A 24,514-nucleotide genomic window follows, 5' to 3' on the forward strand; every position below is an offset into this window, starting at 1 on the left:
AGTGTTCATCTTATTGCTCGACCATATGTTTTGCACATTCTAATGTACTATTTTCAAGAATATACTGGTAAAATCATAAAATAATTCCAACTGTTAAATTAACTCATTTAATTAATTTAAATTTAAAGCTGCAGTCTGTAAGTTTTGCCTCTTTGTCGCCATCTCTGTTTGAAACCTGCAATTGCAGTTATTTGTGGAATTATCATCTTTACGTGGGTTGTGTATCGGCACTCCTCAGCGCGGATGAATCTAATGTTTGCTGTCAGTCACCACATCGGTGTGAATACTGTACTTTAGAAACACAGATTGTAGTCTTGGAAGTATGACCAAAATAAGAATTTTCACCGGAAAATGTCATCTGAAGAAGTAAGGAACAAATCCGCCATTTTCTTCTGACCAACTGAGAAAAAAAAGAATTACAATAAATCACGCTACCAATGGAGATTAAATCTAACGATCGCTTAGCTCATGTCACATCAAACCATGCTAATAATTATCATTATACTTTGTTCTCAAATTGTTAATGTTAACAACATCAATACTGCGTGACTATGTGTATGTAGTGTGTATTAGCGTTACCTGTAGATTTCAGTTTCTGTACAGTCTAATGTCTAATCTCTAATTGTCCATTTGTCATAACATAGAATCCGCCATCAAAATAAGTTTAATTATTGCAGCGGCTGTGAGAAAAGGCTATAAATGATCTGCCACCTGCAGCATCCTCACATAGCCTACTAGCTTTATGTAAACAGACGTAACGTAATGACGCAAAGACGAACGCGGCATGCTCCAATTTCCCACGGAAACCTACCAGTACCACTCGAATTAGAACACATTATTACATGTTACTAGCCTACCGTTGTGAATCAGGCTAAGGTAGGGAACACTGGCTAGTTATGTACAAAAATTGATTTTGGATAATTTTTAACCAAAAAAAAGTTACGGACTGCAGCTTTAATTATTTCTATACATTATCCCTTTAATATTTACATCTGAAAAGAGGTTCACCAATATAATAAACATAAGATTGTTTCTATTACATAGATACAAATGATACCATTCATAGAAACAAGTTTAATCTATTCAGCCACCATGTGAAAGAAGTTTTTTGGATTCAGATTTCCAATTTGGCACATTTTACAGGAAGAAAATGCCCTGAGAGCATGTGATTTCACCTCATTTCATCAGGATTTTAGTTATGGTAACTCACTCTTTTCCCTGGTGGTCCAACAGGCCCTGGAGGTCCACTGAGGAGCCTGTATCTCCTTTCATCCATGCCTAATATAACATCACCGTGTTTAAGTGCAACTCGTTCCTTGCTTGAGTGCTTGTAGTCAGCTTGTCCACTGCCTATTAGCATTTTATACCCTTTTTTTGAGTGAACGTCAACCAAAGGCTGTTTAACTACTTTACTGGAGTACCCAGATAAGCTCTTTGAAGGAAGTAAGAAACCTTCTTCAGTCAGCTGGTTTAACTCAGGATGGACTGTAGGCCTGACAAGAACCTTATGACCGACTGATGTCTTTACATTCAAAATAGAATCCAGGTCAGCGGTGTCCCCAGAGGGCTTCAAAGGGAGCCTTTCCAGACGGCCTTCACCCAAATCCGTTTTTATTTTTTGAGAGGTGAAGTTCTCGTCTGATGATTTGAAGGTGGTGGACTGAAACTTTTTGTCAATGGTGTCCTTATACCTGCTATGTGTGCTAATGGCGGAAGACGTGAGTCGGTCAGACTCATCCACCACTACAAAGCCACGAGCTGCATGCTTTGAAGTTCTGTTCGAATAAGACGAAGTGTTCCATTTACTATGAAGATCTTCATTCCGAGAAGAGACACTGGAGTTCTGGAAGAGAACAAAATAATACAAGAGATATAGACTGTGAGGACATTTTTGCATGGCATACAAGACACTTTAGCAAAACACTAAGGGACTAATCCATTAAACATTTCAGCACAAAAACCTGTTGTACTCATTAATCATCTGCAATCTAGTTTAACCGGGTGTAGTGTTGCACTGTGGGTATTTAAATCAATTCATTGTCATTCCTTTCAGCACAAACATGTTTGCAGCTTATTCACTAAAGTCAGTACTACTTAGTAATAGTGCAATCATTATTTGCACCAACTGTCAACAGACAGCAGATGAAAAAACAAAATCCACTTAAAAGAGATATTTGTGTACATTGTATATTGATTATGGCAGCAGTTATTCTAATTATGGAGAACAGCATTTTAACTGAGCATACAACAGGACATGGTGGAGTTGAGCACACTTTCTACGTTTTCTTTTCAAACCAGGAAACCAAGTGCCAGATGATCACTAAATGAGGTACCATGAAAATTAAGTGAATATTGCACCAAGCGAAAAGATGATCAATTACGATAAGGGACATGGCCTACATGTGATTCTGAGCTCAGAGACCCAGAGGCTCCATCCCACTGTCCTCCTCTCTTTCTCTAACAATAAGCTACAGAGAAAGAGCAGTCAGGCACTTAACACTGTAAGGCGGCTGCCTCAGATGAGAGGGACACTTGATCCTCTCAAGGGTGACACAGCTCCCCAAATAATTGTTTTACCTTCCTCAGTGCTACAGGTTACATCTTTGGCTAGAACTGTACCGAACACTGGAACAACTCCTGTGAGAGAAGCTGGAGCAGAACCAGATGCTACAAGACACAATTACACTTTGTTCTGAAGATAGGCCAATGGGATGTTTGAGAGGAAGTGAGCTACTAATGTAGATAATTCAAATGGTAACAAATGTGCAAATTCCATGTTAAAAGATTTAAATGAATAGTTTCTACAACAAAACACCAAAAGGTGCTACCCCCTCTAAAAAAACAAATACATTTTATATACTCTACTTGCTGACCCCAAACTTTTGAAAGGTAATTTCATCACAACATTTATTTCCATCGAGAATCACATAAATTTTTGGTCAAGATCTTGTATTGACAGTGCAAGAGGTGAGCACTCTGTAAAGTCTCCTCCAGCACATCCCAAAGACTTTCAATGAATTTAAGGTCTGGACTCAGAGGTGCCAATTCATGTGTGAAAATTATTCTTCATGCTCCCTCCCAACCTTTCTTTCACAATGTGAGCCTGATAAATCTTGACATTGTCATCCTGGAATATGGCCATGATGTGTCTTCCTACATGGTTGTTTAAGAAATGAAAATCAGTTCGGGTTAGAAGAACTGTTCCCAAACATATAACATGCTAGAAACATAATAAATCACAGCAATAACGATCCAAAATATATATATATTTTTTGTCCAGGTAGTGTATATATACACAATATAGTGCAAACACACTTTCCAATCAAAGCATTTCACAAAAATAAGTTTGTAAGGTTTCAAACTACAGGAGCACTGTTTAAAATTAAGATAAAAGATATTTTGGTTGTCAAACTATATGAAATATACTTTTGAACAGAAACTAAGAAACTCACATAATCACAAAAGTAATGCTAGCTCTGAGAAAAGCTTCAGCATCATTTACAGATGTCACTTGGTTTGATATTCCTAATGTAATGAAATTAAAACATTTATGAGTCCAAAATCATCCAAATACTTTCTAAATGCCATTGTTTTGAACCATATTTTGTGCTATACCACACTTTCGGCATTAGAATGACCATTTGCCCTACTCTGTCATTTGTATTTTACCATCATTTATTTATATGCAATCTAATTATGGTACTTCTGGTTAGATGTGTTTTCATTGGCTTTGTATAGTATTTGACAATAAAATTAAATCAAACCAAAAGACTTAAAACTGAAAGTGACTGAGACACAATATCATATGAAGCATCTGCCAGTGAGAAGATCATAACTACTAACTCAGTCTGGAGGTTTACCGCTATAAAGAAATGTTTCACAGAGACTGGAAAATGATGAAGTACAACGTCATAGCTTGGAACCCAAGGCCCCGAGCAGGATATTATCAGTGTTCATCACTGCTGACCCAACAGTAAATGAGAAGAGACGCCATAAATCAAAAGTTAAGACACAGGTATGAGGGAAATCCTTGCAGGTCATTTGTTGAAGGACCCAGCTTGGTTAATCTGACACTCCCATCAAAACATTTTTGTGAATCATCAGAAAGGAAATCAGGATGCAATTGGTAAAGAAGAAAACAACTATAGAACATACAGTTTACTTGGCTACCAATGACCTCAGCACCTCAGGTCAATCAGATAATCATGAACCAAAACAATAAACGCCCACTTAACATGTTGTTGACCTCCAATTTTATTGGTGTCTAACCATCTCCTAAAACTTCCACTCAACCTGTAGTTTCCAGCCCATTTACCCTCTTAGTTTAGCCCTGTTCAGCAAGTGAACATGTTCATGGGAAGGTCTCCATTGTTGATTTATGTAACGGTTGGACAAAGAGATTTAAACCCACTCCTACCAAAGCTATGTGTAGACGCGTCAGCTCATACAAGAGCCGTCTAAGCTCAAACAATACAGTCTGATATTATACATTTGCATATTCTGTCTTTAGAATTAAATAAGCAGACAGATGTATAATTAGATAAAAACATCATACAAAAAATTTGGTAACACTTTACTTAAAGCCTTTATATATAATGCACAATAAAAGTATTTTAATGTATTAATTATACCTTGTAATGCATTGTATGGTCTCATGAATAATTGTAATGACAGTTATAATACTTTTAACATAAGTATTATAAAGTATAATGCTTTAAAACACATGACAAACAACAATTTCAGGTGTAACAAGGAATCTGCAGATATTTTAATGCATTTTAAATGATTTGAAAAGATATAATGCATTATAAAGTACATTATGAATACCTTTATAATGCATTATACATAAAAGCTTTAACTAAAGTGTTACCAAAATTTTTAATATAAAAATACTCAAAGTATCATGGTTTACATGGTTTGCACTAAACATCCAAACAAAATCAGACCATCTAATAATGAATAATGAAATTAAGCACAATTCAAAGGAAAGACATGTATTTGTTTCATACCATGGCTTTCCATTTGCCCTCCACATGCAATTCCACATGCAATCCAAGCAGAAGGAGATCTAGTACAAGGTAACATCCCATACAGCCACAGCACACCATGATTGCTGGAGATACACACTGCAACACAGTCTCTATATCCCTGCTAAAGCTCCCAGACAGTGCAGGCTTTCTCCAAGTGCCCTCCCAGAGAGAGAACCTCCCAGACACAGGAGCTGTGCCCAGGCATCACACACTCAAGCCAACAAAACCTTCAGGCAGCCATTAAGATGAACAGCACCCAAATAAAATGTGCAATAGCCACTTGTAGTGTCCCATTTGAATTATGTCTGCAGAAGAAAATGGGCTATTAGGTCGTTTTCAGGGTGATGGAGAGCATATACTACCGTTTAATTGTTTGGGATTAGTACGATTTTTTCAAATGTTTTTGAATGTTAGTGTATGTAGTAATATTGGCTTCAATTTAAAGAAAATGGGATGAAACTGGTGGCTTTTAAGGTGGAAGCTGCTTTAGTTAAATTGAAAGAAACTTTCAAGAATGAAAATTCTATCATTAATGTCTTCTTCCATGGAACACAAAAGGAGATATTTAGCAGAATGTTCGTGCTGCTATTCTCCATACAACAAATGTCAATGGTGAGCAAAGGTTGTACAAAAATGACAAAAACACACCATAAAACTATCATAAAATTGCTCCGTATGACACATGTGCTATATTTTAAGTCTCCTATGACTAACAGAAAGCTAAAATCTACTCCGCTGTAGCTGTCAAATCTAACGTAGCCAATTTTAAATATGCAAATTGGTTATAAGACACAAGAACCAATGACGTTTGGCATTATTGAAGTCAAGCCTTTGACATGCCATATTATATGTGAACATGAATGACATTTGAGAGCTATGTTGGAGAAGATTACCAATGGACAAATTTCTGTGTTTTCCTCAAACAAAGGACTTGGAATATACCATATATGGACTACATTCATGGCACTTTTTTAAAATCATTTTTAAAGCTTATTAGTTTGATAGATAAGAAAGGCAAAGATGACATGTTTAGAAACTTCATATCAGATAAAGTCAGTTTTAGAACCAAATTAGAAGCTACTTTAGATTTCTTATAAACACAACGGATTTCTTCAGCACTGCTGAACCGTGACAAATCAAAAACACATTCAGACAACTAAAGCCTGCTGAGACTGACACACAAAAAAGGCAGCAGAGAAGAGACAGATTTATGAAAGCACTGATGAACCATCAATTGGAAATGACAACTTGTTCCAGAAATAAACTTGATGGGGTTAGTTTGATTCAAAGCAAGTTTTTAAGCAGACCTCCAGCTCTCAGAATCAAAGCAGTGGGATGCTGCTTGACCACAAGGTCATTAAAACAGAGAGGATTAGTGGTAATGGCTGCCATGGTTACAGAGGTAACTCAAGGAGATCAATCACAGATGAAAACTCTGCTGTCTGACTTTCCTGTGGGACCCTGACTCTGAGGTTTTCACAATTTCACTGGTGGTGGGTGTTGGAAGCAATGATTCCACATAGCCTAATTAATCAAGCAGCAGAAACCACAAGAAAGGATGGGAGATGGTCTTTTCATTTAACATATTCAGTGTGCACATGTGTGGTTCAAATGTCTAAGATTTTATGAATCTATCAGCTTATTATTAGGTTTAATTTATATTATGGATTTTAGAATTTATTGTGGACTTTTGGACCCCACTGTATGTGCGTTTATGTAAATTGAATACATTTTTAAATGAAACCATGAGAATATCGCAGACTGAAATGTTAAAAAAAGAACTTCACACTTTTTCTAACTTTATATCTACTTTATGACTTATTTTAAGGGTTAGTTCATCCAAAAATGAAAATCTGGATGGGACAGAAAAAAAAATGGAGGGACAGAAACCTCTCAAACTTCATCAAAAAGATCTTAATTTGTGTTCCAAAGATGAACAAAGGTCTTATGGATGTGGAATGACACGAGGGTGAGTAATTAATGACAGAATTTTCATTTTTGGGTAAACTAACCCTTTAAGATTCAGAAGGGTGCTCTAAATTACAGTGCAGAGATAGTAATAATACATCTGAAATTTATGAGGCCAGATATATAAATGGATGACAGACAAACATTTCCAGGAACATTTCCATGCTGTGCTAACGGACATGTGGAGAACAGAACTCCCACAGTTCCTCTGCCTCATCTATAATTACTCCATACAGGAATGATCAAGTAAAAAAAAAAAAAAAAAAAAATTCATTCTAGGATTATATCTGTCACACTTCAGCACATTACCTGGCGTTTAGGGGAGGAGGCTATTTTGTCAAATTTGGCAGTTTTGTACAGTAGTGTATTAGACTCTATTCAGCTGATAACAGACAACATTATGTAAAGACGCGGCACACTCACAGCCAACTAATATGCAGGCAGTGTCAAGCAAAATACTGCAGGTTCAATCATAAACCCAAGCTTGTGAGGTGCAGTCTTTAACAATCAAATCATAAATGTACAGTATGTAAAACATAAGCCCGGTAAACTTCTAAAAGTATGTCCTACAGTGCAAAAGCAAATAAGGTGTCTAATGACTTTCCAGGCGATGTGCAAGCTTTGGAGCCGTTCCTGGAGTACACCAGCGAGCTCTCAGGCTACCCAGTCTTACTCTCCCAGACGGGGCGTTTATCAAAAATGGCCCACCATCTCAACACAGCTCTTCTCTGTTACAGCACCATGCTGAAACGAGACAGTTCCCATGAGGATAATTCATCATCACCCTCTCCGTGTAGGAAAATACAGCAACAGCTTTATGAGGACAAATGAGAAGCCTGAGTGATCCTTTCTTTCTCATTTATTCAATTTCCTGACTTTTAAAGTCATCCATCTCTCTTCTCGAGCTGAGGTTCATTCTTCCCATATTGTACTCAGGCTTTGTCTATTCATAGCTGCATAATTACTCACCGTGGCTGTGTTTATCTGAGCTTTTATGCTATAATTCATAAACATATTGCTTGTAAACGGATCTCTAACTAACATTGGGATGTCTCTTACCATGACATGCGATTCTCTGGGTTCAGGCCTGAACTCTAGAACTGAAAGAGTATTGGCAGTATCGTCAGTGCCAGTAGAGGGATCTGATGAGAAAGTTCTGTCTACTGTTGAGCCGGTTGAGGATGACAAAGGGCTCTGAATAGAGGAAAACAAGATGTCACTAAAATACGTTACTTTCAGTGGAAATGAAGAAGATTTTACCAGAATTAAAGGTAAAGTGTGTAATTTCTGTTCCAACAGCATCAAATTCAATCGAAATAAAATAAAATAAAATATTTGCATAGGACCAGTATTAATTTTTACTGTTTTTCCCCCCTTTTTAATAAAAATTAGCTTTAGATTTAGTCATTATTTTTCATGTTAAATTCATTATTTTTGTCAACTTAGAAAGCAGTTTAGAAAAAAAAACTAAAATTACAATTTTACTAAAAGCAAAATTAAACCAAATATTCAAACATTTTACATTTATCTCTAACAATATTGACTATGATTAACAATGTTTTGAAGGAGAAAAATCGAGAAAGAATTCAATCATTTCAAATGGTCAGTGCATTGTTAGTATCTTGGTGATGTTGTTTTTTTCTTGTCATATTTTAGTTAACTAAAAAAAAGACATCAGCTTAAAGAACATGGTGAAAAAAGGACCATATTCAAGTCCACAACTGTACCTTAGTGCTACTTTCTGTCTCAAGAAAGCTGTGTCCTTTCAACGGCTCACACATATGCTGATGAGGAGCACAATGATCCTTGGCAGCATTTGCATCTCCCATTATGAAGGTCATCTGTCTCAGCTCTCCCTGTGAAGAAAGACACAGACGTCAAAGACAAATCTGAGCTATGACATCATCTATATTACAACCCATTATTTGAGCATTGATTCACAAGAGTGTTGGTCAAACGTTCACTCACATGCCTCATTGATTTAGGATGAATTGTGAACTTGATATTACAGTCGCCATGATAAAACCTCATTGTAACTCCTGGCATGCTGTTTGACCATTCATTTTTAAGTTAAAGTCATTGAGATGATGGTTTTCACAGCAAGAAAGCAAATTGGTGTGGCAGCCAGGCATGTTTCCCATGACGCATTGCTAGTGTTACATTAGCAGGATAGCTCTAGTTTCTTCAATAAACATTCTTCTAAACCACTGTACTGTAATACGACATATTTAGAGTCTTTAATCAATGACATTAGGAAAGGCTGGCTGCCCAAGCAACCAGCCTTTCCTAATGTCTTATAGTTCTTGACATTGACTTATAGTTATGTGTACCTGTCTTTCCACTTTCCATACTCTTCTTGCAAATGACAAATGAAGAATACCTCAAAGGGTGTCTCAAACCCCTCCAGGATGCCGCCCACCATCAGCAGGCCATCTGTAGTGATGCCCATGTAAGGGTACATCCAGCTCACTTTCTCCACCAGCACACAATCCACATACACAGCCAGCCATTCGAATGCAACGCCAACTGAGATCCAGTGCCACTGCGAATCAGACAGTCCCGACACTGAAAACCTGAAGCCAGAGAAAAACACCTGAGTTTCAAATACATTATTATAAGAACAAGGTTATTAAAGTGTTGTGAAAGCTTAAAGGGATAGTTTACCCAAAAATGAAAATTTGCTGTTAATTTACTCACTCTCAGGCCACCCCAGATGTAGGTAATTTTTTTTCTTCAGTAGAACAGTAAAGAAGATTTTTATCTGAAACTGTGGTCCTGTGATTCATATAATGGAAGTCAATAGGTGCCATCACTTTGAGATTCAAAAAACAAAACAAAAAAAAACATATAGTATGCAGACAAAACCACTGACGGCACCCATTGACTTCCATTAAATGAATCACAGAGGACCATGTTTTCAGCTAAAAATCTTCTTTACTGTTCTACTGAAGAAAAAAAAAAGTCACTTACATCTTAGATGGCCTGAGGGTGAGAAAATTAACAGCGAATTTTCATTTTTGGGTGAACTATCCCTTTAATGATTAGCATCATGTGTTAAATGGTGTTTGTACTCATAGTCACGCTGCTGTGTGGTGATGAAGGTGATGCTGTGTGGGCCTATACGGATCTGGAGTAAAATGTGATTATAGAAGTTCAGCAAAGTCAACAAACTTCGGTCCACATCCTGAGAGCTCCGCACTTGAATCAGCACGCTGAATTCATCTGCAAAGCTGATATGAACACACATGGACACTTTATGGATCAAGACTGAAACGATTTCATTAGAATTGAAAGAACTTAAAAACATACACTTCCATTTAAAAGTTTGGGATCAGTAGGATTTTTTAAATGGTTTTGTCTTATGCTCACAAAGCCTGCATTTATTTGATTAAAAATACAGTAAAACAGTAATACTGTGAAATATTACTACAATTAAATTTTAATATATGATATATGAAAATCTGGAATCTGAAAAAAAAAATCTAAATTTTGAGACAATCAAATGAAGTTCTTAGCAACGCATATCCACTCACAAAAATACATTTTTGATATATTTACGGTAGGAAATTTACAAAAAATCTTCATGGAACATGATCTTTACTTAATATCCTAATGATTTTTGGCATAAAATAAAAATCAATAATTTTGACCCATACAATGTATTGTTGGCTATTGCTACAAATATACCTGTGCGACTTATGACTGGTTTTGTGGTCTACGGTCACATATTTTAAAATGTGATTTATTCCTAGTGATTTCAACAGCCATAACTCCAGTCTTCAGTATCACATGATCCTTCAGAAATCATTCTAATATGCTGATTTGGTGCTCAAGAAACATTTATTATTACACAGTTTAAAACAGTTGTGCTGCTTAATAGTATACTGTGATGCTTTTTTCAGGATTCTTTGATGAACAGAAATGTTAAAAGAACAGCATTTATTTGAAAGAATTTTTTGTAACAATGCAAATGTCATTACTGTCACTTTTGATCAGTTTAATGCATCATTGCTGAAAGTAGCAATTTCTAAAAATACTGACCCCAAACAATTCAACTGTAGTGTAGATTAATGAAAAAGAAGAAGAAAAAAAAAAAAAAAAAAAATCAATACTGTAATGTAAAAAAAAATAAAAATTTTCATAAACTGCCAAAAAGTAAAAAATCTTATTTTTTTATTTTTAAATAAATAAACAAAAACAAATAGATAAATGTCAAACCTTGATCCAAATGCTTCCTGGGTGGGCATAGTGAGTGTGGAATACAGGCCAATGTCCAGCACTGGACACCCCTGGTCCTCCTCATAAAGGGTCACGTTCCTGCTGGTTGCTACTAAGCCTGAGAGCTGCTCAAGTAAATCCACCCTTTGTGTGAAGAGATTCAGATGTGTGTTGAACCCCTCTGTAAAAACACAAGACAAGAAACAAGGTTTACATGGATAAGCTAAGCTGTTCTCAAAACAGAAAAGGAAAAGGCCCTTAAAGACATGACCTGCACAGAAACAAATGACTTAAATCAAGTAGCAATTCATTCATGTTCATGAGATGGCATTTATTAGTGAAAAATAATGAGAGAATAGCGGGACATTCAGATGTTGAGTCATTGCTTTATTCACATTCTAGCTGAATTGTTTTAGCCTATTATGAGAAAAGGGCAAGTCTCAAACTGTCCAAATCTCCAGGGCTTATGTAAAATGACTTTCCCCTTCAAAACGCTATCCACAAATGACCCTACCCCATCGTGCACAAACGCAGTCAGGACCATTGCTGATGGATGATTCTGGGGTGAAGCATTCCCGTGGAGGGCTGCATTTTTCCCCACCTGATCCTCCTAGGACATCAAGGGTGGAGAGAGCAAGTCTTTGATTAACTTTCCATACCTCCTCCGCACAACATGGCCAAGGAAACCCTACAAGACTCCACTTCTTCTTTTTCCCTTCCCCCTTAAGTATATCTAACAATGGAAGGTCATCCTTCCAAACCAAAAAAAAAGGTCTTGGACAGACAAAATCCACATCAAGAAAGCAAGATGGTAATTTTATGATGCAATGTTTCCGTTTTCATTGGACATCAGACTCACAGTTGTTCCCGCTATTCAAGCAGAAATCTCAAGGAAGAATAATAATAATAAAAAAAATAAAATAAAAAAAGGACACGGCTCATTTCCATGGATGTTGAAAAAAATTCTGAAATAACTCACTGTATACTTAACCTCTACATAAACACAAATCCCAATAGCCCATATATGGCAAAGCTAAGCAAAGACATGATACATGGACCTTACAACCGGATTAGAGATTTCCGTTAGGAGTATTTCCTCTTTAGCTGTGGCCGACTTCTCTTGTTTCATTCATGGTGGTGAAAAGGGCTTTTTACGCTCACATTCAGGCTTCAGTCGTCACTCATAGTCCTGCAAGCAGCGTGACCATAAGCAGCAGACTCCAGTCACACATGAGCACTCGCTGATAACCTGATGAAAGGTGTACATGCCATCATTCTCTACATACCACAAGCACACTTAACCAGAATACATGTTTAGCCACACACACCGCAAGGGTCACGCAACTTATTTTATTTTACACTGCAAAGGTGTTTCAGAAGCTGCATAAGAAGCTGCATCTGATGTGGCCTAAGCACAGTGACTCTAAAAGTATTTGGACACTTAAGTCAAACTTAAAGATTGAAGGATCTAAGTATACTGAATAGCAACCTCTGTGTGTGTTACTTTAGGAGAGCAACCATACATCTGTGTTGTGTACTTAATTTTATAATCATTTATATAGTCATTTGATTTATTATTTAATTATGTTAGAGATAAGTTAGAGATAAAAGAATGTCTCCATTTCAAGGTTTTTAGCGTCACAGGACGATGTTGTGTGGCAGTAATGTTCCATTGTTTCCATGCTGTGGTATAATAACACTTGTTGGATTTGTACTGGTCAGACAAAATCTGAGCATTAAAACATTCAGACAAAGTCTGAGCATTGAAATATACGTAACAAAAATTATTCAATAATCTCTGCTCTTTTTATCATCACTTTGCCTCCTGCTTCTGCTGTTATCTGGCTTTCTCAGCCAAACTCTCAGGCTGATAGAAAACTGAAATATATTTTTGTATACCAGACAAAATTGGATATTACCCGACAGGGATCCGGCGTCCAGGTTCGAATCTGATATATATGATATTTCTGACATGAAAATCCATCCAAGATGCATAAATGTCATTGCATAAACTAACCTTTATTTGACAGAAAGATAGTGTTGACACACATTTGAAGAATAACATCCTTCAAAAAAGAAGGTTATTACATTTAAAATGATAAAACAATATATATGTATTGCTCAATCTTAAGACAAAAAGCATTCTGACACTATCTGGTTGTCAAATGTTAGCAGAACATGTTCATAGTAAATGTGATGAACGACACCTGTGTGAACTGACATACATCCAATAAAATGACTTTGGGACTAGTTGGTCAAAAATAAATGACTTAGAAAAGTGAAGTTAGCTCTGAGAAAGGGTCTCACGTTATTTGTATGCAGATGCAACTTGATATTTAGTTTCTTATGCAAAGAAAATCTGACATTTTTAAGTGTCTTAAACGTCCAAATTCTTTTTGCTATTGTATAATCACAGTTGCATTTATATATGTTTAAAGCTGCACAAAGGCAGCATAATGTATTACACAGGAATGCTGGCAGAAATAATATTATAAAATATAACGTTTTAAATATATAATAATACAGAAACATTAAAAAAAAAGAAAAAAGAAATGTTGATGACATTGACATTGATGTTGCATTTTATTTTCACAGAACCAATTCAGCATCAAAGACACCAAACAAATTAAAATTTTAGGTATTAATATCTGATTATGAATCACCACCACAGTACTGTCGATCTATATCTATAATCTATAATCTATTTTGACCTTGTGGGCACATTTTTGGTCCACATAAGGAAAACAGCCTTTAAATCATACTAAATTATGTTTTTTTTTTTTTTAAGGAGAGATGCAGAAAGCTTTCTGTGATGGGTAGGTTTAGGGGCAGGGGACAGAATATACAGTTAGTACAGTAAAAAAAAAAAAAAATCACCCCCATAAAACATGGAAACCCAGTGTGTGTGTCTGTGTGTAGGTTTTTACTATACTTGTGAGTTCCAAAATATCCTTAAATGTTAAAAAAAAAAAAAAAAAAAAAAATTTACTCATTAATAAGGAGAAACTTGTTGAACACCAACTAGTGAGCCAGAGCTCACTAGTTAATTATTAACCATTGTTTATAGGTTAGGTTTATGTTTAGGGGTAGGGGCCGGGGGTCAGGTTAGATGATAGAAAAAGGTAGTTTATAAGTTACTTAAAAGTTGAGTTTAAGATTATATGCAAACATTGATTAACAAAATCAGTTTCTTTGCAGTGAAAGTTTTGCAGGACTTCAAAGGGAAGCGTGCATCACCCCATAACATACAGACCACATGGCTGTAACACAAGACTTTAAACAGCTCAATATGATGTCTATGGGGTTAGAGCGGAGCCAGATCAGAAGTGTGCATCACTTTCAAAGAAAATGGAGTGACTTGAACAGGTTAAAGGGGAGAAATGATCTAACATCTTGAGACCATGTGCAAAACTGACATTCCCTTTCCCACCTTAGCTTGTAGTAATTGTGTTTTGCAGGTATTCATTGTTCACATATGCTGATCTATGACTAACACACACCAAACCATGTTAAGAATGAGAATGTTTAGAAAAGCGACAAAATTGTCTAAGATCAAGTCTGTGAAGGGTCAGTGGGTACTCATGCCTCCTCCTAGAGCACAGCTGAACAAGCATTCATCAGACACAGTCATTAATATCCATGTACATATCAGTGTTGTGCTTTGCTTACACAAAGGATGAAATGTGACATTCGTGGAATTTCATCCCGGCCTTTTTGTGATATTTTTGCAAAAATATTTAAATTCTAAAGTATTTACAATCATTTGTACAATCATTGCATTACAGTATTTTAGTGAGCATTCTAATAAGAATTATTTTTTTTTAAAAATCTGGACAATAACAGTAATGAGAATTGTCACAGGGGTAATTATGCTTGACTGTCATAACATCAAAAATGAAAATATCTTAAATATCAATTTCAATCTCAAATAGCTTACATCTTTGTCATATTATATATTGTCATACTCTATTGTTTCATTTCACTTGTGTGTGCAATGTTCAACAGGTTAAAGTCTCTTAAAATCCCATAAAACATTTGAATGCAACATAGATTTTGATTTTTACATCAAATATCTTATATTTCACTAATATATTTTATTATATGCTCTGATTTCATATATGACGTTGATATTAGTCAACAAAAAGATGCAAAGATTTCTTCTAAACAAAACTGTCTAAGCTGTCAGAAGTTAATTTAAAGTTGCTGGTAAATCCTTCAAAATAAAAACCCTTTAAAAGTTTCATGCATTAAACACATACAGTAAGATGCAGACTCAATTGCTCATATGTTTTACATTGTGTGACAACAACAACACATTTACTGCATGAGGCAGCAAAATGTCACTTGGATTGATGAAATTAACTGTAGTTGCATTAATGTAAAAAAAAAAAAAAAAAAAAAAAATAAACACTACTAAAAATAAGAAACCCTATTTAAAAAAATGTTTCCCCTTCCCTCTCGAATTACCTGTCTGTTGTTTCCACAGGAACTGGATATTGAATGCCAATCTGTAATTTCCAGCATGCTCCCAGATTCAGGTCTGTTGTTTAGCTACATTTATTTCCCATTTAATGCCCAATTAACCCCCCTTATGCCAGTTTGTGTTTCATTTACATGGACGGGTCGCTTAACAAAAGTCTTGCGGTAGCAATTACAGAATAAAGAAGGATGAGACTCCATTTCCTAAGTGGTTTCCTTTCTTCCAATTGTACTGTGAAGTGTAATCAGAGAAGGACTGAGGGTTTGTATCCCTTTCATTATGAGGTTGAAGATGGGACGCCGCCTGACACCCAAACGGAGGGAAATGAATTCTTAAAAGTAAAAGATTTCTCTAGTGGTGATTTCTTTGAAAATAGCCTCTGCATGGCCAAATCCACATTACCAACTTGAACCCTTTGCGGAAATCTGTGAGGCGAAATCTTTCACCCTTACGTGAAATTCCAGATTGTACAGATTCCTATTGAAATGACTGGATTTCACCTATTAAAGTTCGCCGAACAATGGTAAATGTAACAGCATTCTAACTCACACTGGCAGGTAATAAAATCTTCTGGACATTCTGTCGCCTTCACCTAAAACTCAACCTCTTAAAGCACTTTTCATTTCCCCCCTTGAAGGTGGAAAAATATTTTAACATTGCAGGGTGACCCTGAGTAATCAAAATCCACAAGTACGCTTAAACGAGAAGCAACCAAAAGAAGTACCAGTAATTACTTCATATTCCAATATGTCCTATACCAACCATATTTATCAAAAAGACTGTGCCGTTTACCCAACTAGCACAACACCAAAACAACAAAAACCAGTCTGGACCAGCATAAAAATTATTTCAGCAGGGATAATGAATAAATGTTCTTAATCAGAAATGCTGTGTCATATGCACATCTGAATGAGAGAAGATTGGCAAATCAACAGCATGAACTTTTAAAAACATGAACTGACCCCCATAATATTTAATGGGGTCTGGTTATGTGTGGCAGACAGGGAGTGAGGAAGACTCATTAAAGCCTGTGAAGAATTGTTCCCTAAACACACTTCAGCTCTGTCCTGTTTAGGCAATTAGGAAACACATTAAGGAATTAGGCATGGCTCGATGATCAACATTCACAGAGTTTCAGGATGTTTTGAAAGGCATTTAATCTTTCTTTTTCCATCCTGGTCTATGTGCTGATAACATTTATATTCCTCTGGGGCACCTAAATCAGAGCAATGTCTTTGCCTCAGTTTTCTAATTACTTACAGAATCAGTTTGTCTGTGGCTGTTTCTTCAACAATGGGCACTTTGGCATTGTGGACTTCATAGAAAAAAAAAAAACTAACAAATGTCAGTTCAACGTTATATTGTGTTTAATAGCATTATTGGAAATTACATTTTAAGCATTTATAAAACTTCTTGGTTCGAAAAGTGGTGGAAGTGTCACAATTTGTGTTAAGCATTAAATACATTAAATATTACAATATATATTCACATGTTGGTTTTGCTAAATAACTTGTTCCTGTGAATCTCAATGTCAGATTTGAAACAGTTTAAGTCTGAATTAACAATTAGATTAATAAAGCAAAAAAATACGAGCAATTTCTGATAAGGTCATGTCTGAGCTCTGAGGGTTCGAATGAGTATTTTCACAGGTGGCATTACACACAAATAGTTTCCCTTTGTGAATAATGACAGTAATTTCTGAATTATTAATCAAGTTGTCAAATACGTCATGATATCAACCTACTTTAATAGCAGCTCTCACACTGAGTTCATGTTTCCATGTTAAGTTGTGAAAATGTTGGTCAAACACTGAAAACCATGGCTTCATATAGTGAGACTCTGCATACAGTATTTTAAGAATCAGTCACTGAAGCTGTGAATTTTAGACTCAATCAAATGGAACAATATATTTTGTAGAACTGGGGAAAAAAAGCTGAATACAAGCTAAACAACCTAGTTATAACAATGGTTGGAAAATCTGGTGAAGAAAAAAAAAAAAAGATTCACCAGTTTCTTTTCCAAACTCCTCAGGGATTCATGTCAGAACACACAGGATGGAAGAGATTTCAAGATGTTGCACAGCAGGAAGCTGAGGTGAAAATCCTTACTCACATCAGGCAGTAAATTCACAACTCATTATCACTTTTACACAGTATTTACCTTGTCAACCTGTAGAAAATGCATTTCTCCAGATTTCTACACATTCCATTGTCAAGCAAAGTTAAAACTGAAAAATTAAAAATCTGTCCTCATCCACATAGCCTCATTTCATTCCCATATGATTTTCTCTTATTTCACAGAAATAGCAGAATACCCAGGCTCTTCTTTTATCATACAACTAATAGTAGTAGGAACACCATATAACTATACACTTTTGCTATGTTTCAGTTTTCTTGAAACCATACAATAGCGTTGTGTGCATGAGCAACAGACCAAAATGATGTTAATAAAAGAAGATCTTCACAAAAATATCACCAAACTCTTAAATCATCTTATTTCACAAAAAGAAGGGGAAAAAAAAAAAAACATTTCAAAAAGACTAGTGAATGATGGATTATTATTTTGGTGAACTATCCTTTAAATAGTCTGACAAGTTTGTGTCATTCGATTCATTTCTCCACACAGACAAAGAACTCACAACAGAAAACACTGACGGCTATAACAAAGAAGCTAAGTACAACCGGATAATATTGAAATAAAGAAATAGTGTCCTTTCATATTGAGTTCCCCTTGACCAGTAACCCCAGAGGTCTGCTGCGCTGCAGTGGTGACAGCTCTGGCTGTAGGTTAGTCTGGGCACATTCTGTGATGAAGGACAGGGTTTCAGCTCTCTATAGGATGTGGTACAGTAGTAAGGTACACATTCCAGCTCCTAATGAATACAGAGCACTGAACACACAGGATGTATACAGGCTGATAGAAGTTTATCAAAGAGACTCCTGGCCACTTGCCCAACAACCCCAAACCCATTTTGGATTGGTATCTTGTTGGATTCAATTCAACAATGCATCGACCCTGACAATGAATAAAAGCGCAAAGGATAGAAGTGAAGATCTGAAGGGCTTTTCATTAAAAGGTTTATAATACAGGATAGTGTACAGTATGATATACATACCATCATCTGGCCTAATTTACAAAAACAGAATTTCAATGGGAAAGCAGATTTTAATCAAATGTAATGTGCCCAAAGTATCGTGATAGTGTTGAATCAGGAGATGGGTGTATCATCGCAGCCCTACTTATAGGTGTTGCAAGAGATTGCAAGCATTTTGCTGCAAAATGTAATGTCTCTGATATCTGTCACATAATGGGACATTTTAAGTAAATAAAGAAATTGCTTACAGCATCTTTAACACCACTGTTGTCCTAAGCCCTTCTAGACATGCATCTCTCCTTCTCACTATTCTCAAAACAAAAGCAAATAACTCTCCAACTGCCAGACAAGCCATGACAAAACAACTGGAATTGTTAGAAAAAGCTGAAAATGTCATTCCTTTAAGGTGAGAGTATTTGCTTGACATCTCAAAATGTTCCAAGACGAGATGCAGATGGACTCTTAAGTCGACATAAAGTGGGTAATAGATCAGCTCAGAGAAATGGATTGTCCAGAATACGATTCTAACTAAAATGATGATCTCAAACTGTGATATACACAGACTAAAAATGTATGTTACATCACATGAAACAGACTTCACTTTACTTGACAGGTCTGATAGGCATAGCCGTCTCAATGGATTAATGTAATAGAGCAATCTCGAAGCAGCATGGCAGACAGGACTTCAAGGTTTCCCTGAAGAAAAGACAGTGCCAAGAAAACCCAAAGAGCGTCATTATCCACTCTGACTTTCCTTACAGAGTTAACAGGCCTGTTCCTGTCCACCAGCCACAAATCAACCGCACACTGAAATTCTGCCAAATGTTGCTTTAAGAGTGAATTTCTCACTAATCAAATCAGTGTTTTGAGAGCCAAATGACTGGCGTCAGAAACGTCCAGGGGCGCCCACAGGATTCCGATCCATGCTAAGTCGAAGGAAAAAAAAAATAAGCGGGATCCACGCAAGTTTGATGCTTATATTAATAGGGACGTTGGCAACAAATCGCAATATTAACTGTATTAAATATTAAATGATCTTCATATTAAATGATCTTAATGAAATGCAACATCATTGTTATACTGACCTGAGAGCCATCAAAGCACCCTTAAGTCGACATGAAATTAAATTTCACCCTATTTATTTTCTAAATGCAATTCATAGATCTTATTGTGAACTATTCATCCATGTAGGTTTAAATTTTTTCATTTTTAAGCTTACATTAATCTGTCTCCATTTTTTTATGCGATCTCAAAAGCCAATCAACAACTAATGCACAGAACCAATCCAGGCCGCGTCCTACATTTTTTTTCCTTTTCTGTTAGTCTGCTACACTCAGATATACGTCACAAAATGATAGAAACGATCTGTCACTACTTCAGTTTCATCGTGACTCTAAAATTTACCATGAAATCAAAATGGACATTTTTTTTTTTTTTTTATGGAATAACAATCCGATGATCCAATCAATTTTTGATGGACAAAATCAAGTCCTGCCCTATATATTTTTTCTTGTTCGAGAAGCCGTTTCACTCGAGTATACATCACAATAGGAAAGAAAAGTCTATTGCAACTTTGTTTATTTACTTAATGCCGGGGCCCACTTGGGGGCCTCAGCAAACTTGAGGAGGACTCAGGATGACCTAAAATAATTTTAACTAATACAAAACAAGCATTAAAATAAGCTAAAACAACTAAAAGTAAGATATCTTATTGTAATTCACCCCCTCAAAAACAGTGTTTTTGTCTTTGAAGAACCAAGATTGGTTTAAAAAAAAAAAAAAAGGATTAGCCCTGGAAAAGTCATGAAAATGAATAAAATCTATATTTCCTATACATTTTATGAATAGGGTCTATTAGAGCCACACGATTCTGGATAAATTGAGAAATTGTTTCAAACAGATTATGGATTCTCCCACGATTCTGAACAAACTACTAAACAAAATTACATGTAATTTACTAGAGGTTCTGACAAAATGTTAATTGCTGCAGTCTATTTAAAATGTTTAATCAATCTGAATTTTGAAAAAAAAAAAAAAAAAAAATCTGAATGAATGATTCAATGGCTAATTGATACAATCGTTATTTGAAGCGCCACATTACTTTAATTTGCTCTATTTGATCGCTACTGTAGACATCAGTGTTTATATCCAAACTAGTTTATATCCCACCAGTTCTGTGATAATATGAATATCGGTAACACAAAATACTGTGTGTTTGAATAGACCGTGAAGCTGTTTCACGACAACTGTTCACTCTGGGTCGGCAGCAGCGACAGAGGTTTAATAATAAACACAAGCGAATTGTTGTCATTTAGGAATGAGATCGCGAGGGTGTTTGAATAAAGATTGTGATCTTTTAAAAGGTCCAGTGTGTAATATTTAGGAGGATCTATTGACAGAAATGCAATATAATATACATAACTATGTTTTCAGTGGGGTATAAAGACATTACATAATGAACCGTTATGTTTTTATTACCTTAGAATGAGCCATTTCTATCCATTTTCTTTCAAAGAAGAAGTAGAAGAAGAAGAAGTAGTAGTAGTCGTCATCTGGTTTATTACAAGCAGAGGCCGTTCTTTGTTAGAAGTAAGAAGAAACCTCATTGCTTGACTGGCTACTCTCTGCTGTCTCAGACGACAACATCTTTGTCTGGTGTCGGCCAACACAGCTTCTCTATGTGCTTCGAAAGGGAGGGGTGAGCAGTTGACTTGGAGGCCTTGGAGTCAAAAAGGTAGCGAAACACTGTCCTAGACCCTAGGCAACTGCATCAAACTCTATGTCAATTTCAAGACGCCTCTCAACAGAAAAGTTTAAGCAATAATTTATAGTCCTTTCAAAACAAACCTAACGTGAGGTCTGACAGTGTTAAACGATGGTACAGTACATGCTTCCGTATAAGCCATAAGACATCATGATTTCAACTACATTTTTTTAAAAAATTGTATTTCATTTCCAAATTACTAGACAAGCACTACACTACCCACAATCCTGGAGAACTGGAGAAGTCACTGTTTCCATGGGAAAGGAAATTGCAAAGGTTACTGCTCACTCCAACATAATGACTTTGCAATCCCATGCTTTCACCATGGGAAAGAGGGCTCTTTATTTAAGATTTGTTAATGCTTCTGGAGGAAATTAATAGAAATAAAATACTTCCTGTACATCAATGATTTAGACACTACAGAATATTTAAAGTGAAATACTGGTGTGGATAGGATCATAAAAATCAAGATTTTGTGTTTCACGAAAGAAAGAAAGAAAGAAAGAAAGAAAGAGAACTCGGAGTGCTGCAAATCTACAAATCTGAACCTCTACTTCCATGCTGTATAATGGAAAATCCAGAAATCTCTCTCATAGTTTAAAAACATAGCTAAGTGAAATCATGTGCACATTTTACTATAAAGGCACAGATTCAGCTCTCTACTTCTTGGCTACTGATGTGATGTGATAAGAGTAACACTGTCCAGATTAGGTCTAGTCTCCATGGCTGCAGCCCAGACAGCCAGCCTGCAATGTCCTTACAGTAATGCTACAGCCTTCAGACAAATAATCAGTAAGGTTTAGGGGGCTTGTTTCACCCTGGCTGCTCACCAAAGGCATGGTTATCAATCAGGGACAACATTAATTATATATGCTACTATGGCTCCCTGCCTGAAGCCACCTCACAGAGACAGACTCACTAGAGTTTTGATTTACAGTCAAAATGAAAAGAAAGAAAGCACTGTGTTCAGAGCAAACAGACCATAACCTCGCATTTGACAGCCAATCCATCTATTAACACTGTGACATCATGCACACAGCTGATGTTCTCACTGTAATGATGGAGTAGGGACATGCTTGGCTAATGCTGGCTGAGAGTTATTAGAATACAGTAAAAGATGTTACACAGTGTTTGGGGGGGGGGGGGGGGGGGTTGGAATGTGTTTAGAACAATATGACCTGTTTCTTTACTCTGTGTTTTTTTTGTCTAATAATTTTAGATGGAGTATAACATGTCGCACCACAGGACGTCAACTGGCAACTATACACACATGTACACCACCATTCAAAATTTGGGGTCAGATAGTTTTTTTTTTTTTTTTTTTTAAATGCATACTTTTATTCAGCAAGGATGCATTAAATGGATCAAAAGCGATAGTAAATACATTTAGAACATTACATACGATTTCTATTTCAAATAAATGCTGTTCTTGAACTTTCTACACTCTAAAAAATACGAAACAAATTTACACGGTAAAATACCGTTTTCCATTGAAACAGTATTATATCAAAAAACAACGCATTCTGGGCAATATTTGTTGTTTTATGAAAAGAGGCCTATAGGCTACTTTCTTGAAAAACGACAAATAATATTACCCAGAATGCATTGTGATATACAGAATGCATTGTAATATACAGAAGTAATATACTGTAAAAACAATGCATTCTGGGTAATATTATTTGTCGCCTATAGGTTACTTTCTCGAAAACGACAAATAATATTACCCAGAATGCATTGTTTTACGGTATATTACTGTTTCAGTGGAAAACGGTATTTTACTGTGTAAATTTGTTTCGTTTTTTTTAGTTATTTTTTTAGAGTGTATTAAAATAATCCTGAAAAAAATATCACCACATTTTTTTCACAAAAATATTAAGGAGCAAAACTGTTTTCAACATTGATATGAAACATATGAACAACATGTTTCTTGAGCACCAAATTAGCATATTAGAATGATTTCTGAAGGATCATGTGACACTGAGGACTGGAGTAATGGCTGCTGAAAATTCAGCTTAGCCATTACAGGAATAAATTGCATTTTAAAATATATTAAAAATAGAATATTAGAATATGTAATAATAAAATATGTAATAATATTTCTATTTCTAACTGTATTTTTGATTAAATAAATGCAGTCTTGGTGAGCATAAGAGATTTAAATACATTAAACAATCTTATCGACCCCAAACTTTTCACATGACATTTTTATTTTAACATGAGAGGGAATGAAATATTTATTTGAACTTATTTAGCTTTGGTTGAAGATCAACATATTGCACAAATTGAACATATTGTGTATATATATACAATGCATTACCTTTTCATTGTTTGAGATCAAACAGTAATTGACCTCCTGTTGAAAATCCTTGCCAAAAAGTCATAAAATGACAAGATACATTATTATCTATAGACAACGCTCAGACAGGGCTTTTAAAAAGACATCTGCACATTCTGAAAGTTAGACAAGATCAAAGTAGCACACATGGCCAAATAAAAGCAAAATGTGCTCCAAATTTCAAGTAAAACTAGAATGTCCCCCCAAAAATAAATAAAATAATAATAATACAGAGACCTGACCATTGTCAATCATCTCTAAACTCTTCAATTATGTAACTCAGGGCTTAAATACATCTCCTGTATCTATATGGACCTAATGTACCTGTCTGACTTTGAAAATGTTGCAGGTGTTGATTGTGATAAAGGCACTGTGAATAAATTTTATGAGGCCTAGTGAATGAAAATCAAAATATTCATCAGATAAATGAACACAGGCTCATGAATGGCACATCTTATTGAATCTTGTAAAACATATTACTGCACTGATCACATAATGGGTTCTGCAGACCCGTTCTAATAATCCCCAGATTATACGCAATATTCTCCAACCATTGAGAAGACAGGTGCCTGAAATAGGGCCCATGAGAAACAGTTGTAACATAAGCTCAATTAGAAAAACCAAA

General features: G+C 35.7%; 1 protein-coding gene across 1 annotated transcript in view; it reads right to left on the reverse strand.

Annotated features, from left to right (window-relative positions):
• Positions 1-24,514, reverse strand: part of si:dkey-61l1.4 (collagen alpha-2(I) chain) — a 43,634-nt gene that overhangs the window by 18,156 nt on the left and 964 nt on the right. The window contains exons 2-7 of the mRNA XM_051895491.1: positions 11,217-11,397; positions 10,070-10,228; positions 9,379-9,571; positions 8,726-8,854; positions 8,058-8,192; positions 1,211-1,843 (exon numbers count right to left, since the gene is read on the reverse strand). Of these exons, the coding sequence (XP_051751451.1) occupies positions 1,211-1,843; positions 8,058-8,192; positions 8,726-8,854; positions 9,379-9,571; positions 10,070-10,228; positions 11,217-11,397 (1,430 nt within the window). The remainder of the gene's footprint in view (positions 1-1,210; positions 1,844-8,057; positions 8,193-8,725; positions 8,855-9,378; positions 9,572-10,069; positions 10,229-11,216; positions 11,398-24,514) is intronic.

This window comes from Ctenopharyngodon idella, chromosome 5 (assembly GCF_019924925.1).
Source record: "Ctenopharyngodon idella isolate HZGC_01 chromosome 5, HZGC01, whole genome shotgun sequence".
Classification (NCBI taxonomy): domain Eukaryota; kingdom Metazoa; phylum Chordata; class Actinopteri; order Cypriniformes; family Xenocyprididae; genus Ctenopharyngodon; species Ctenopharyngodon idella.